This window comes from Somniosus microcephalus, chromosome 5, assembly GCF_052327205.1.
Source record: "Somniosus microcephalus isolate GS21.2 chromosome 5, FLI_Smic_1.0, whole genome shotgun sequence".
Taxonomy (NCBI): Eukaryota; Metazoa; Chordata; class Chondrichthyes; order Squaliformes; family Somniosidae; genus Somniosus; species Somniosus microcephalus.
Window position 1 is genome coordinate 12,981,255 of NC_140991.1, and position 17,204 is coordinate 12,998,458.

Here is a 17,204-nt window from a genome sequence, read left to right on the forward strand (position 1 = left end):
TTTCCAAAGTGTAGTGATTAGTGAGGTGATCCAGTGAATAACTGATCTGTACGTGCCTGATACTGAGGAAAACAGGAGATCCCCCTCCCCCTGACCGTGCCCCCCCCCTCCCCACCCCGATACGATGGGGGTGGTCACATTCGGGATTGGCAAGGGTTAGCAGCACAAGCGGGAGTGCGCGGATGCAAATTTTCAAGAACATTTTTCTTTTGTGATCACTAAGATGTGACGTGACCCTACACTGGCCTCAGAGCTGCGAAGTTTAGTGCTTGCTTTTAAAGTGCAGCCAGAGGCAGAACGAGAGGACTGGACACATTTGTTCAGAACTGCAAGACCGAGGTCTACAAGACTTTTAACTGAGTAGGAAGCCTAACTGGCTCCCAAAAAAGCAATGTGGACAAAATTTTAACCTAACCCCCCGACAGGAAACTGACAAGATCGGATCGACCGCCCGTTTCAGAATGGGGCGGCTGATCTGATCCCGTTAGTTTCCTAACAGGGAGGTCAGGTTAATCTGACCCCACATTGTGAATTTCCTTTGGGTAGTTCATCTGCCAGGATCATTTCTTGTGCAACATTATTGTACCTGTGCTTTCATTGACGGTTTGCCGCTCAGTACTTACCGTAAATAGATTTTTGTTTGATGTTCTAGTTTTGAGCTAAGTGTGTCTGTCCTCTGTTTAATTAACAGAACCACAGGGAAAGCCACGACCGCTGTCACTGCCAGTGCCAGAGTCACTGCCACCCCCACTGAAGGGCATTCGTAAGTTCTGAAACTGCAGAAATTCTTTAATGTCATGATATTTTTTTTTATTCCGTGGGATGTGGGCGTCGCTGGCAAGGCCAGCATTTATTGCCCTTGAGAATTGATATTGGAGCACTAAATCGAAAGTGTAATGATTAAACAGTTGGTCTAGTGAGTAATTGGTCTGTATGCAGCTGGAAGATCGCAGCATGTGCTGTGTTTACTGAGTTGCATAGACTAGGCTTGTATTCCCTCGAGTATAGAAGAAAAAGGGATAATCTAATTGAGGTGTTATAGATGGTTAAAGGATTTGATAGGGTGGATAGAGAGAAACTATTTCTTCTGGTGGGGAGACCAGAACAAGGGGGCATAAGCTTAAAATTAGAGCTAGGATGTTCAGGGGCGATAGGAAGCACTTCTTCACACAAAGGGGGTGAAATCTGGAACTCTCGCCCCCAAAAAACTGTTATGGATAGAGGTCAATTCAAAACTGAGATTGATAGTTTTTTGTGAGTTAAGGTTATTAAGGGATATGGAACCAAGGCGGGTAGATGGAGTTAAGATACAGATTAGCTATGATCTAATTGAATGGTGGAACAGGCTCAAGGGGCTGAATGGCCTCCTCCTGTTCTGATGTTCCAGCGCAGTAGGAGCAATGCAATTCGCTCAGTGCCCCTAGGTTAGGGAGGGGGAAATTATGGATCGATCCTCTACCCAGTGACTCCTGCTGTGTGGGGTCAGAATTGGGCTAATTGCTTAAGGCCCTTCACTGCTAGATACTTTACTGACTTCACACATGAAAAATGGCCCCGTGTGAGATACTAGAGGGTGGAACAGTACCTTGACACGAGTTGTCAGGCGAGGGAGAGTAAAGAACAAATAAAGAAGCATTTACCACATAGTTAATATTGAATTGTAGTTTTTAACTTCTCCTGCTACATTTCATTTAATATAAACACTACCTGCCATCTTAAAGTGATAAAAGTCTGTTGGTTTCTCCATAATGTTGCTATCAAGAAAAGTAAGGGTCATATTTTAAACTGTTGCAATGTCTTAAAACGAGTTATGTGTTAAAAATCCATCTGCCTAAATGGATTAGGTAAACGCAGTGACATTTCACCTCTGGGATTTAGGGTCCAAGTCCTGCCAAGACAAATGGGAGGAAATATACTCCATTCTCTGCTTGGCTGTAAGAATCCTACAAAAAGGGTTTGAGGCAGTCACAAGCCCAGTTTCTAGTGATTTATACCTTCCTGTCAAAAAGATAAGTGCAGATGAGGAGGGCCATTCAGGCAATTGGGCTCTTCCTTTCATAGAAACCGAGATTTCTTGTTTTTTATAATATATATATAAATAAAGATATTCACTCCTCCATGAAACCACCTTAAGTTGGTACCTGCTGGTATTCCAAAGCTTTTGACCCCACTACCCTACGCACAGGAACATACCCATTATTGAAATAATTGCAAAATACTGCGGATGCTGGAAATCTGAAATAACAACAGAAAATGCTGGAAATACTCAGCAGGCCAGGCAGCATCCATGGAGAGAGAAATAGAGTTAACGTTTCAGGTCTGGGACCCTTCATCAGAACTGGAAAAAGCTGGCGATGTAATAGATATTAAGCAGGTGCAGAGACAGGGGGTGGGGGGGTTAGGAGGGGAGGAAGGAATAGAAAGAACATCCTGTACTTTTGTAAGAGGCAGGAAAGATAAAATGTTGCAAATGGGAATGGCAAAAATCATACTGCATGAAAAATGGGGGCAGGGATAATTATCTGAAATTGTTGAACTCAATGTTGAGTCCGTCAGGCTGCAAAGTGCCCAATCGAAAGATGAGGTGCTGTTCCTCGAGCTTACGTTGAGCTTCATTGGAACAATGTAATAGCCCAAGGACAGAGCGATCAGAGTGGGAGTGAAGCGGTGAATTAAAGTGACAGGCGACCGGAAGCTCAGGGTCACCCATACGGACTGAACGGAGGTGTTCCGCAAAGCGGTCGCCCAATCTGCGTTTGGTCTCCCCAATGTAGAGGAGACCGCATCGTGAGCAGCGAATACAGTATACTAGATTGCAAGAAGTACAAGTAAATCGCTGTTTCACCTGGAAGGGGTGTTTGGGGCCCTGGACAGTGGGAAGGGAGGAGGTAAAAGGGCATGTGTTGCATCTCCTGCGCTTGCACGGGAAGGTGCCAGGTGAAGGAGCAGGGCTGTTGGAGGTGATTGAGGAGTGGACCAGGGTGTCGCGGAGGGAGCAGTCCCTTCGGAATGCTGAAAGGGGAGGTGAGGGGAAGATGTGTTTGGTGGTGGGATCACGTTGGAGGTGGCGGAAATGGCGGAGGATGATCCGTTGAATGTGGAGGCTGGTGGGGTGAAAGGTGAGGACAAGGGGAACCCTATCGTGGTTCTGGGAGGGAGGGGCAGGGGTGAGAGCAGAAGTGCGGGAGATAGAACGGACACGGTCGAGGGCCGTGTCAACCATGGTAGAGGGGAATCCTCGGTTGAGGAAAAAGGAAGACATGTCAGAAGCACTGGTATGGAAGGTGGCATCGTCAGAGCAGATACGGCGGAGACGGAGAAACTGGGAGAAAGGAATAGAGTCCTTACAGGAAGCGGGGTGGGAGGAAGTGTAGTCCAGGTAGCTGTGGGAGTCGGTGGGCTTGTAGTGGATGTTTGTTGAAAGCCGATCGCCAGAAATGGAGACGGCGAAGTCAAGGAAGGGAAGGGAAGAGTCGGAGATGGACCATGTGAAGGTGAGGGCAGGGTGGAAATTGGAAGTAAAGTGAATGAACTTATCCAGTTCAGGGCAAGAGCAGGAAATGGCACCAATACAGTCATCGATGTACCGGAAAAGGAGGTGAGGCAGGGGACCTGAGTTGGACTGGAACAAAGAATGTTCCACATGTCCCATGAACAGGCAGGCATAGCTAGGACCCATGCGGGTACCCATAGCAACACCTTTAATTTGGAGGAAGTGGGTGGAGTCAAAGGAGAAGTTGTTCAATGTGAGAACAAGTTCAGCCAGGCGGAGGAGGGTGGTGGTGGATGGGGACTGGTTGGGCCTCTGTTCAAGGAAGAAACAGAGCGCCCAAAGGCCGTCCTGGTGGGGGATGGAGGTGTAGAGGGATTGGACGTCCATGGTGAAAAGGAGACGGTTGGGGCCAGGAAACTGGAAACTGTTAAAGTGACGGAGGGCGTCGGAAGAGTCGGGAATGTAGGTGGGAAGAGACTGGACAAGGGGAGAAAAAATAGAGTCGAGATAGGAAGAGATAAGTTCCGTGGGGCAAGAACAGGCTGAAACGATGGGTCTACCAGGGCAGTCCTGTTTGTGGATCTTGGGAAGGAGGTAGAAGCGGGCTGTGCGGGGTTGGGGGACTATGAGGTTGGCGGCTATGGAGGGAAGATCTCCAGAGGAGATGAGGTCAGTGACACACTTGAAAACAATGGCTTGATGGTTGCTAGTGGGGTCATGGTCCAGGCGGAGGTAGGAGGAGGTGTTGGAGAGTTGGCGTTCAGCTACCGCACGGTAGAGGTCGGTTCGCCAAACAACAACAGCACCACCCTTATCAGCAGGTTTAATGATAATGTTAGGGTTGGATCGGAGAGCATGGAGTGCTGCAAGTTCAGAGGGAGGTAGGTTGGAGTGAGTGAGGGGAGCAGAGAAATGGAGACGGCCGATGTCACGTCGGCAGTTTACAATGAAAAGATCTAGAGAGGGTAAGAGGCCAGAGGGAGGGGTCCAGGTAGAACAAGAATTCAGAAAGTGGGAGAAAGGATCAGCCGTGCAGGGGGAAGACTCCTGGCCAAAGAAGTGGGCACGGAGACGAAGGCGACGGAAGAAGAGCTCAGCATCGTGCCGAGCTCGAAATTCATTCAGCTGGGGGCGTAAGGGGATGAAGCTCAGGCCTTTGTTGAGGACTGAACGTTCGGGGTCAGCGAGGGGAAGGTCAGAGGGGATAGTGAAAACACGGCAGGGGGTGAGACTGGAAGAAGGGATCGGATCGGAGGAAAGTAACGGGGAAGAATGTTCTGGGGGGGCTTTGGTGTCCACGAGTTGACGAAGCTTGCGATCCTTGACATCAGAAAGGAAGAAAAAAGGTTTTTTGTTGAAGCGTCGGATGAGTCGAAGGATGAAATGAATTGATCTCTCTTTGTACAAAATGTACCTCCTGACTGTTATCCTGAACTTGCTTTTCATCACTTTCTACTTGTGTTTCCTTACCTTGTAGGATGGCTAGTATGGAAAATTGAAAAATAGGAACAGGAGGAGGCCATTGGGCCCCTCAAGCCTGTTCGGCCATTCAATTAGATTATAGTTGATTGGTACCTCAACACTATTTACTCACCTTTATTCCACATCCCTTGATATATTTACCCAACAAAAATCTAGCAATCTCAGCCTTGAACTCTTCAGTTGACCCCCAATTTCCACAGCCTTTTAGGGGAACGAGTTCCAGATTTCCACTGCCCTTTGTGTGAAAAAGTGCTTTCTGATTTCACTCCTGAATGGCCTGGCTCTAATTTTAAGATTATTTCCACTTGTTCTGGATTTCCCCAGCAGAGGAAATAGTTTCTCTCTATCTACCCTATCGAATCCCTCACTATCTACCCTATCGACTCCCTCACTACCTACCCTATCGAATCCCTCACTATCTACCCTATCGAATCCCTCACTATCTACCCTATCGACCCCCTCACTATCTACCCTATCGACTCCCTCACTATCTACCCTATCGAATCCCTCAATCATTTTAAACGCCGCGATTAGATCATCCCTCGACCTTTTAAACTCAAGGGGGGAAAAATTTGGTGGCGCCCCCTTTGGGGGGCTAACTTCGCCGGGGCGCTACTTTTAGTGCCCCGAAAAAGTTAGCGCTCCTGTGCCGTAAATTCAGTGGTAGCGCTCCAAGCAGGAGGCGGGGTGCTACTGGAAGCACTCCCCCTCCTTCCTGGGATGCTACCATTGAATGTCGCGGCGCTACGTGCAACAACGCCATGCGCGTCGGCACGTATTGCAGGCCTCCCTCCCCTGATTAAAGGGGAGGGGCCTAGCACTGCGCGTACCGGGGCCCTGCTGGACCACCGGGGAGTGAGGTGCCGGGAAAACAGGCCAGCACTCAAGAGGAGTGCCGAGCTGACCGATCGCGGCCTGCACTCCGCATAAAAAAGCGTAAGGGGGCAGGTGCTGGCAGGCGGCCAAGAAAAATGGCCGCACGGCACCTACCCTTAATTTGCGCCACCGCGGCCGCAAAAAAACGCCACCCTGACCGTCGCCATCCTGACCCTGTCGGCGGCGGGTCAAGGGACGCGACCGAAGTTTGCGACTGGGGCGCGAGCAGAGCACCATCGCCGGAGGTGCATTGCCAGGGGCACTAACAGGAGATGCAAAGCAACCTAATTTTTCCCCCAAGGAAGTACAAGTCAAGTTTACGCAGCACTGCTCCCCATGGGCAGAGAAGGGGGAGCTTGATGCTGATAGTGGGACAGTGCTTCAATCACTAGTTCTAGCGGAAGTCAAACTGGGCATCAGTGAGCAGGTTATTGGTGAGTAAGTGCCATCTGATAGCACTGTTGACGACAGCTTCCATCACTTTGCTGATGATTGAGAGTAGACTGATGGAGCGGTAATTGGCAAGATTGGATTTCTCCTGCTTTTGTGGACAGGTGATACCCGGGCAGTTTTCCACACTGTCGGATAGATACCAGTGTTGTAGCTGTACTGGAACAGCTTGGCTAGAGGCGCAGCTAGGTCTGGAGCACAAGTCTTCAGCATGACAGCCAGGATGTTGTCAAGGCCCACAGCCTTTGCTGTATCCAGTGCGCTCAGCCATTTCTTGATATCACGTGGAGTGAATCGAATTGGCTGAAGACTAGTTTCTGTGATGGTGGGGACCTCAGGAGGAGGCCGATATGGATCATCCACTCGCCACTTCTGGCTGAAGATGGTTGCAAACACTTCAGCCTTGTCTTTTGCACTCACGTGCTGGGCTCCACCATCGTTGAGGATGGGGATATTCATGGAGCCTCCTCCTCCCGTTAGTTGTTTAATGGTCCACCACCATTCACAACTGGATGTGGCAGGACTGCAGAGCTTTGATCTGATCTGTTGATTGTGGGATTGCTTAGCTCTGTCTATAGCATGCTGCTTCCGCTTTTTAGCATGCATGTAATCCTGTATTGCTTCCCCAGGTTGGCACCGCATTTTTAGGTATGCCTAGTGCTGCTCCTGGCATGCTCTTCTACACTCCTTATTGAACCAGAGTTGGTCCCCTGGCCTGATGGTAATGGTAGAGTGAGGGATATGCCGGGCCATGAGGTTACAGATTGTGGTGGAATACAATTCTGCTGCTGATGATGGCCCACAGCGCCTCATGGATGCCCAGTTTTGAGCTGCTAGATCTGTTCTGAATCTATCCCATTTAGCACGGTGGTATTGTCACACCACACGATGGAGGGTGTCCTCAGTGTGAAGATGGGACTTCGTCTCCACAACGACTGCTCTTTTAGCCATCTCTTAAAGGTTTTTCTTCCTTTATTTTGTTTTGCTTTTCTCGCTGGCACTCACGAACCTTTACATAGAATTACATAGAATATACAACACAGAGTCAGGCCATTCGGCCCAGTCAGTCTCTTGACCCTTCCACTGTCTCTAAATTGTCAGACTGTTTGACCGACATCCAGTATTGGATGAGCAGAAATTTCTCCAACTAAATATTGGGAAGACTGAAGTCATTGTCTTCAGTCCCCGCCACAAACTCCGTTCCCTAGCAGCCAACTCCATCCCTCTCCCTAACATCTGTCTGAGGCTGAACCAGACTGTTCGCAACCTTGGTGTCATATTTGACCCCGAAATGAGCTTCTGACCACATACCCGCGCCCATCACTAAGATCGCCTATTTCCACCTCCGGAACATCGCCCAACTCGACCCCTGCCTCAGCTCATCTGCTGCTGAAACCCTCATCCATGCCTTTGTTACCTCTAGTCTTGACTATTCCAACGCACTCATGGCTGGCCTCCCACGCTATGCCCTCCGTAAACTTGAGGTCATCCAAAATGCTGCTGCCCGTGTCCTGACTCACACCAAGTCCCGTTCACCCATCAACCCTATGCTCGCTGACCTACATTGGCTTCCGGTTGAGCAATGTCTCGATTTTAAAATTCTCATCCTTGTTTTCAAATCCCTCCATGGCCTCTCCCCTCCCTATCTCTGTAATCTCCTCCAGCCCCACAACCCCCCGAGATATCTGCACTCCTCTAATCCGGGCCTCTTAAGCATTCCTGATTTTAATCGATAGCTGTGCCTTCAGCTGCCTTAAGCTCTGGAATTCCCTCAATGAACCTCTCTGCCACTCTACCTCTCTTTCCTCCTTTAAGACACTCCTTATATCCTACCTCTTAGACCAAGCTTTTGGTCAACAGAAAGTGCTGGAAATACTCAGCAGGCCAGGCAGCATCCATGGAGAGAGAAACAGAGTTAACGTTTCAGGTCTGGGACCCTTCATCAGAACTGGAAAAAGCTGGAGATATAACAGATATTAAGCAGGTGCAGAGACAGGGGGTGGGGGGGTGGGGTTTGGATGGGGAGGAAGGAATTGAAAGAACATCCTGTACTTTTGTAAGAGGCAGGAAAGATAAAATGTTGCAAATGGGAGTGACAAAAATCATACTGCATGAAAAATGGGGGCAGGGATAATTATCTGAAATTGTTGAACTCAATGTTGAGTCCGGCAGGCTGTAAAGTGCCCAATCGAAAGATGAGGTGCTGTTCCTCGAGCTTACGTTGAGCTTCATTGGAACAATGTAATAGGCCGAGGACAGAGAGATCAGAGTGGGAGTGAAGTGCAGAAATAAAGTGACAGGCGACCGGAAGCTCAGGGTCACCCTTACAGACTGAACGGAGGTGTTCCGCAAAGCGGTCGCCCAATCTGCGTTTGCTCTCCCCAATGTAGAGGAGACCACATCGTGAGCAGCGAATACAGTATATTAAATTGAACGAAGTACAAGTAAATCGCTGTTTCACCTGGAAGGGGTGCTTGGGGCCCTGGACAGTGGGAAGGGAGGAGGTAAAAGGGCATGTGTTGCATCTCCTGCGCTTGCACGGGAAGGTGCCAGGTGAAGGAGAAGGGCTGTTAGGGGTGATTGAGGAGTGGACCAGGGTGTCGCGGAGGGAGCGGTCCCTTCGGAATGCTGAAAGGGGAGGTGAGGGGAAGATGTGTTTGGTGGTGGGATCACGTTGGAGGTGGCGAAAATGGCGGAGGATGATCCGTTGAATGTGGAGGCTGGTGGGGTGAAAGGTGAGGACAAGGGGAACCCTATCGTGGTTCTGAGAGGGAGGGGCAGGGGTGAGAGCAGAAGTGTGGGAAATAGAACGGACATGGTCAAGGGCCGTGTCAACCACAGTAGAGGGGAATCCTCGGTTGAGGAAAAAGGAAGACATGTTGGAAGCGCTGATATGGAAGGTGGCATCGTCAGAACAGATGCGGCAGAGACTGAGAAACTGGGCGAATGGAATAGAGTCCTTACAGGAAGCGGGGTGGGAGGAAGTGTAGTCCAGGTAGCTGTGGGAGTCGGTGGGCTTGTAGTGGATGTTTGTCGAAAGCCGATCGCCAGAAATGGAGACGGAGAAGTCAAGGAAGGGAAGGGAAGAGTCGGAGATGGACCATGTGAAGGTGAGGGAAGGGTGGAAATTGGAAGTAAAGTGAATGAACTTATCTAGTTCAGGGCAAGAGCAGGAAACGGCACCAATACAGTCATCGATGTACCGGAAAAAGAGGTGAGGGAGGGGACCTGAGTAGGACTGGAACAAAGAATGTTCCACATATCCCATGAACAGGCAGGCATAGCTAGGACCCATGCGGGTTCCCATAGCAACACCTTTAATTTGGAGGAAGTGAGTGGATTCAAAGGAGAAGTTGTTCAATGTGAGAACAAGTTCAGCCAGGCGGAGGAGGGTGGTGGTGGATGGGGACTGGTTGGGCCTCTGTTCAAGGAAGAAACGGAGCGCCCGAAGGCCGTCCTGGTGGGGAATGGAGGTGTAGAGGGATTGGACGTCCATAGTGAAAAGGAGACGGTTGGGGCCAGGAAACTGGAAACTGTTAAAGTGACGGAGGGCGTCGGAAGAGTCGGGAATGTAGGTGGGAAGAGACTGGACAAGGGGAGAAAAAATAGAGTCGAGATAGGAAGAGATAAGTTATGTGGGGCAAGAACAGGGTGAAACGATGGGTCTACCAGGGCAGTCCTGTTTGTGGATCTTGGAAAGGAGATAGAAGCGGGCTGTGCGGGGTTGGGGGACTATGAGGTTGGCGGCCATGGAGGGAAGATCTCCAGAGGAGATGAGGTCAGTGACACACTTGGAAACAATGGCTTGATGTTTGCTAGTGGGGTCATGGTCCAGGCAGAGGTAGGAGGAGGTGTTGGAGAGTTGTCGTTCAGCTTCTGCACGGTAGAGGTCGGTTCGTCAAACAACAACAGCACCACCCTTATCAGCAGGTTTAATGATAATGTTAGGGTTGGATCGGAGAGCATGGAGTGCTGCAAGTTCAGAGGGAGGTAGGTTGGAGTGAGTGAGGGGAGCAGAGAAATGGAGACGGCCGATGTCACGTCGGCAGTTAGCAATGAAAAGATCTAGAGAGGGTAAGAGGCCAGAGGGAGTGGTCCAAGTAGAACGAGAATGTAGCTTTTGATCATCTGCCCATATATCTCCTTATGGCTCGGTGTCAAATTTTGTTTTATAATGCTCCTGTGAAGCGCCTTGGGAAGTTTTACAACGTTAAAGGTGCTATATAAATACAAGTTGTTGTTGTTGTTTATACTCCACACGAGTCTCCTCCCATTCCATCTACCTCATCTCAGCCTTTCAGCATATCTTTCTATTCCCTTTTCTGCCGTGTACTTGGCTAGTTTCCTTTTGACAGCATCTAAGCTATTTGGCTCAATCACTTTCTGTGGTAGTGAGTTCCACATTCTAACCACTCTCTGAGTAAAGAATTTCTCCTTATTTCCCTATTGGACATATTAGTAAATATATTCTAGTGATGTCCCCTAGTTTTGGATTCTACCGCAAGTGGAAAAATTCTCTCTACATCTATCCTGTTCAACCCCTTCATAATTTAAAAGACCTCTATCAGGTCTCCTCTAAGACTTCTCTCTTCTAACGAGAAAAGCTCCAACCCGTTCAATCTTTCCCGATAGCTGTAATCTCTCAGTTCTGGTACCATCCTTGCAAATCTTTTTTGCACTTTCTCCAGTGCTTCTTTGTCCTTTTTATAGTATGGAGACCAGACTGTGCACAATACTTTATGAGCGGCCGGACCAGGTTTATTCCCCTTTTTGGACTCTTTCCAATTGTCTGAAGCTGATGCCATATTGGTAACAGTGCTGGTTTGTATTTGATATAAGTAAGGCTTACTATATTATAGTTTTTGTGCAGCAGTTTACAAGGCAAAATTGAGAATTATATTACTCCGTTGATCCCTGGGTAGAAGTTGTCCTGTTCCAAGCTCCCTCTTCAGTTCGTCCTCCTTCACCCTCCAGGTGCTCGCTGTTGAATCTTCTACACTGAGAGTGGATCCAAGTCCCCTGGTTATACTCCACAAACAGGAGCTGGCAGCAAAACTCATCCAATCACGTTCTTCAGATACCCACATCTGCAAACATCATGACCAGACCTCCCTCTGGCAGCAGATTAATGCAGGTGGAGGCCCCACTTTCCAAAGAAGCACAGGACAGCAATCCCAATGGCATCACTAAGATATATGAATGCCTGAATAACTAATGTTGCTTGCTCAGAACAGTGCCACAATCCCAGTGTACCCTGTTTCCAGTAGATTGCAGGAAGCAGTGCATTATAAGGTGATTCACAGTTCACATTCCTATTGGCTGCACTTTCCCAAGATGCCACCAACCATTGATGTAGGCCCTGACCCTGCCATGTGCATCTGGCCATGGGGCCCTCTCTCGGTCAGCAGATCTGTGTCTTTTGAAGATTTCTAAAAGTCTTGCAAAATGTTGTTCCCGCTCTGTTGTTGCACGTCACTTCAATTATCTCAATCCTTTAAATTTCACTAGAATGTAATTTTTCTGCTCCCACCACTAGGGCTGAATTTTCCAACTTCGGCGGGTCTTTGGCGGGCGACGTCCATGGCGTGTGGGGACCTCGCATCTGTCTTGATCCCGGCCTCCAACAAGATTTTCCATTTATTGGGCTTGTTAAGCCCGCCCTGCGAGGTTCCCGGCCAATTAATAGGAAGCTGGTCTGATGACGTCATTTGATGACGCGTCAACAGTCGGTTTCCTTAAAGGGACCATGTCCACAATCATTTTGACAGTTGTGCAGACACCTCCCCAGGACACCAACGCAGCCTGGTTGCACATTGCACAGGAGGACACAAACAGGGATGTCATCAGGTGGACCGGGCTGCAGCAGCGCAAACCTTTCAATGATCTCAGTAGATCACTAAACTTTACTGCAAAGTCACACTCAGCCTCATCCGGCTGTGCCACTCATCACATCCCCATCACTCTGCCTTCCCTACCCTACTCCTGCACATCCTTACTCACATCAACTTACCTTGCACCTCCATCCATCCCTCTCTATCTACATTATCACTTCCCCATCTCACGAGCCACCCCTCGCACTCACCCTCATCCTAGTGCAACTAACAACACACAAGGGTTGGCCCTTAGGTGTTTTAGCCAATGTTCATGTAAACTTTCTGTTAATGTGTTGTCAAGCGTTGAAATCCTTATTGTCACCACTTTGCCTTCTTGGATAGATTTGTGCGCACCTTTGAAAGTGTCTTTGTGAGTTCCAGTGAATGGTGAGATGTAATGTTCCGCCCACCCCCCACCCCCCATAATGGTGAGGAGTGTGTAAGGAATGGCTTGGACATTGTAAGGATGCTTTATGGTGCTGGTGTGAGGTGATGCCAACCTGGTGCATCATGTCGCAGCCAGGGTGTTCAGTGTTAAGTGAAGCAAATCTGGACATGGTGAGGCCATCGCTGACGTCCAGGGCAACAATGTTTTTTTTATTTGTTTATGGGATGTGGGTGTCGCTGGCAAGGCCAGCAATTATTGCCCATCCCTAATTGCCCTTGAGAAGGTGAGCCGCCGCCTTGAACTGCTGCAGTCCGTGTGGTGAAGGTATGCCCACAGTGCTGTTAGGGAGGGAGTTCCAGGATTTTGACCCCGCGACGATGAAGGGTCGGCGATATACGTCTAAGTCAGGATGGTGTGTGACTTAGTCATAGAATCAGAGAGTCATAACAGCACAGAAGGAGGCCATTCGGCCCATCGAGTCTGTGCCGGCTCTCTGTAGAGCAATCCAGTCAGTCCCATTCCCCCGCTCTATCCCCGTAGCCCTGCAAGTTTATTTCCCTCAAGTCCCTAGCCAGTCTCCCCTTGAAAACATTGAGTGTTTCTGCTTCCACCACTTCTGTCGGCAGTGAGTTCTGGGTCCTCACCACTTGCTGCGTAAAAAAGTTTTTCCTCACATCCCCCCTGTATCTCTTCCCCAAAACCTTAAATATGTGTCCCCTAGTCCTTGTACCATCAACTAGTGGGAACAGCCTTTCCCCGTCTAACCTATCCAAACCCGTCATAATCTTGTACACCTCTATCAAATCACCCCTCAACCTCCTTTGCTCTAATGAAAACAAATCCAGCTTCTCCAACCTGTCCTTGTAGCTAAGATCCCCCATCCCCGGAACCATTCTGGTAAATCTCCTCTGCACCCTCACATCCTTCCTATAGTGTGGTGACCAGAACTGGACGCAATACTCCAGTTGTGGCCTAACCAGCGCTTTATAAAGGTTCAGCATAACTTCTCTACTTTTGTACTCAATACCCCTATTTATGAAGCCCAAGATCCCATACGCTTTGCTAACCACTCTCTCAATATGTCCTGCCACCTTCAGGGACCTATGCACATTAACTCCCAGGTCCCTCTATCCCTGCGCACTCTTTAAAACTGTGCCATTAAGTGTATATTGCCTCTCCCTGTTCTTTCTGTCAAAATGCATCACCTCACACTTCTCTGTATTAAATTCCATCTGCCACTTGTCTGCCCATTCTGCTAGCCTTTCTATGTCCTGTTGCAGTCAATTGGTATCATCCTCACTGATTGCCACACCCCCACGTTTGGTGTCATCGGCAAATTTAGAAATTCTACTTTGTATTCCGATATCTATGTCATTTATATATATCAAACAAAACAGTGGCCCCAGCACTGACCCTTGGGGAACACCACTGTCTACCATCCTCCAGTCTGAAAAACAGCCATTTACTGGAACTTGCTGGTTTCTGTCCTTAAGCCAATTCCTTATCCAAGCTGCCACTGACCCACCTATTCCGTGAGCCTCAATTTTGTTAACCAGCCTTCTATGTGGTACTTTGTCAAACACCTTCCTAAATTCCATGTAGACAACATCCATTGCATTCCCTTCATTGATTCTCCCTATTACTTCATCAAAAAATTCAATTAGGTTGGTCAAACATGGCCTGCCTTTTACAAATCCGTGTTGGCTCTCCTTAATTAACTTAAACCTCTCCAAGTGTCCGTTAAATTTTTCCTTGATTATTGTTTCTAAAACTTTACCCACCACTGATGTTAAACTGATGTTACTGGTCTGTAGTTACTAGGATTGTCCTTACACCCTTTCCTGAACAATGGTGTCACATTTGCCACTTTCCAATCCTCCGGGACCTCCTGAGTCTAGGGAAGATTGGAAAATTATGGCAAGCACTTCCATTGTCTCCTCCCTCAATTCCCTTAGCAATCTGGGATGCAAGCCTTCTGGATCAGGTGACTTGTCCACTCTAAGCATACCCAGCCTTTCTAGTACATCCTGTCTATCAATTTTCACCCCTTCCATTGCTTCTACCTTTTCCACTGCTACCGATATTTTGTATGCATCCACCTCCTTAGTAAACACCGATACAAAGTACTCATTGAGTATTCTAGCCTTGCCCTGTGCCTCTAAGCATATAACACCTTCTTTGTTGCTAATAGGCCCCACCCTGCCTCTTACTACCCGCTTACTGTTTACATGCCGGTAGAAGAGTTTTGGGTTCCTTTTATGTTAACCGCCATTATTCTCTACTCTACTTGGAGGGGAACTTGGAGGTGGTGGTGTTCCCATGCGCCTGCTGCCCTTGTCTTTCTAGGCAGTAGAGGTCGCGGGTTTGGGAGGTGCTGCTGAAGGAGCCTTGGCGAGTTGCTGCAGTACATCTTGTAGATGGTACACACTGCAGCCACGGTACACCAGTGGTGGAGGGAGTGAATGTTTAAGGTGGTGGATGGGGTGCCAATCAAGCGGGCTGCTTTGTCCTGGATGGTGTCGAGCTTCTTGAGTGTTGTTGGAGCTGCACTCATCCTGGCAAGTGGAGAGTATTCCATCACACATGTGCACGGGTGATGATGCCCTGTGTCCAGTGCAGCATCAGTTGATTGCGGAGAAGGTTGGCGTGGATGTTGGTGCTGCTGGTGTGCCCGGTGATGATAGTGTTGGGGCTGATCGTGTTGGGATTCTGAGGACCAAGCTGAGATTTTTTCAAGGGCACCGATACTGATGAAATAGATGGTAGGTGAGATTGAGATGACAGAAGTAATCATCAATGTTGAGATAGGTTGTTCCAAGGAGGTGACTGTGGATAGAGAGATTTTTCCAAACACTTCAAAAGTGCATAAAACTCAAAAGTGCTTCCAAATCATTAATGCTCCAGCTTCTAAGATTTGGAAGTGAACAGCTGTGAAATGGTAGGTTTTATAGCACTTTTGCAGCTTTCACCTATTCACAGCAATCCACAGTCATTGAGAACCTGACATACTTACCTGACATGACAGCTGCTCTCCGGGAACTTGTTGAAAACCTGGTAAAATAGGAAATACATGGGAAAATGGTTCTTAACTATCTTTTAATAAGCTTCTAACAATCTAAATTGACTGACCCACCGCTTGGTGTCGGGTCTGTTCAGGGATGACAGACCCGACACTTGGGAAACTGACAGGGAGGCGGGTTTACAGCGGGATACCGACCCGCTGTCAATCTTTGTGCTTTTGACAGCAGACCCGCCTCCAAACCCACACTCTGAGCACCAGCAAAATTCAGCCCCTAGTGTGCTCCTTCCACCTGTCTGAATCTGTATCTGAAGCTATAGTAATGAGTTGACCTTGGAAAACTGGATACCAACAGTCAACTCCCACTTGAATCTGTCCAGAAGCCGCCAGTAGCTATTCTGGTATAAAGTTCACTAGTGCTAGAACATCTAGACTGTGGTGTGCTAGTAAATTTATTGAGTGTAATTGGTTGCCAGAAACAATGTGAATTTCCTTCAGCTTGTCCACACTCACAGAATATTTGTTCAACAAATTTACTTTTATTTATGGCACGCTGACCTACATTTGCTTCCGGACTGGCAATGCTTCAATTTTAAAATTCTCATCCTTGTTTTCAAAGTCCTCCATGGCCTCACCCTTCCCTAGCTCTGTAACTCCCTCCAGTCCTACAACCCTCTCAGATCTCTGCGGTCCTCCAATTCTGGTCTCTTGCGCATCTTCGATTTTCATCACTCCACCATTGATGGCCGTGCCTTCAGATGCCTCAGCTTTAAGCTCTGGAATTCCCTCCCTAAACCTCTCCGCCTCTCTACCTCTCTCTCTTCGTTCAGGCGCTCCTTAAAGCCTACCTCTTTGACCAAACAGTTGGTCACCTGTCCTAATTCCTAATATCTCCTTATGTGGCTCGGTGTCAAATTTTGTTTGATAACGCTCCTGTGAAGTGACTCGGGATGTTTTACTATGTTAAAGGCGCTATATAAATGCAAGTTGTTGTGGTTCTTGTCGTCACCATTCAATATGTACTGTACTTACATTTTCCAATTTTTTTGTTTACTAACAGAAGTACCGGCTCCCTTTGTTATTCCACCAGAATATTTACAGAAGCCATATTTGTCACGTAAGTCCTGGAAGTGGAGAAGTTGTTTAATTGAAAGATATTTAAGCTCTCTTTTGAAAAAATAACAATTAGATTCCATCTCCCTCCCGTCCCCAAAGGCTGTGAATTTATTTAGTAAGTGGTTGAGCTAATATATACCTGCAAAATCTGTTTGTGTAATGTTTTGTGATTCCAATTGGGACAGCATTCATTGCGCTACAAGTGGGTTCAGTGACCCTAGATTAGGAGGGAGAAAAAAAATCAGGCTGCGTTCCTATTCCTGATTGTAATATATGGTACGGCATGATTAAAGTGCACGGGGGGCGAAATTGGGCTGGGTAGTGCCCGTTTTTTGGGAGCTACATGGCCTCTTAGGGTTCCTTAATGGTGTCTGCGCCCTGTGCGCACACTTCTGATGCGAAGTGCGCCGGACGCCATCTTGCTAAAGCGATTAGCGTGTGTGCACCTACTGTCCGCCAGAAGTATGCAGAGCAGGCAGATAATGACGTCAATCAGCGTGTAAATCT

General features: G+C 48.2%; 1 protein-coding gene across 2 annotated transcripts in view; it reads left to right on the top strand.

Moving 5' to 3' along the window:
- Positions 1 to 17,204, top strand: part of LOC147116895 (uncharacterized) — a 231,763-nt gene that overhangs the window by 158,333 nt on the left and 56,226 nt on the right. For both annotated transcript variants that reach the window (XM_085987334.1, XM_085987335.1), the window contains 2 exons: positions 692 to 763; positions 16,642 to 16,698. In XM_085987334.1, coding sequence (XP_085843460.1) covers positions 692 to 763; positions 16,642 to 16,698 — 129 coding nt within the window. The remainder of the gene's footprint in view (positions 1 to 691; positions 764 to 16,641; positions 16,699 to 17,204) is intronic.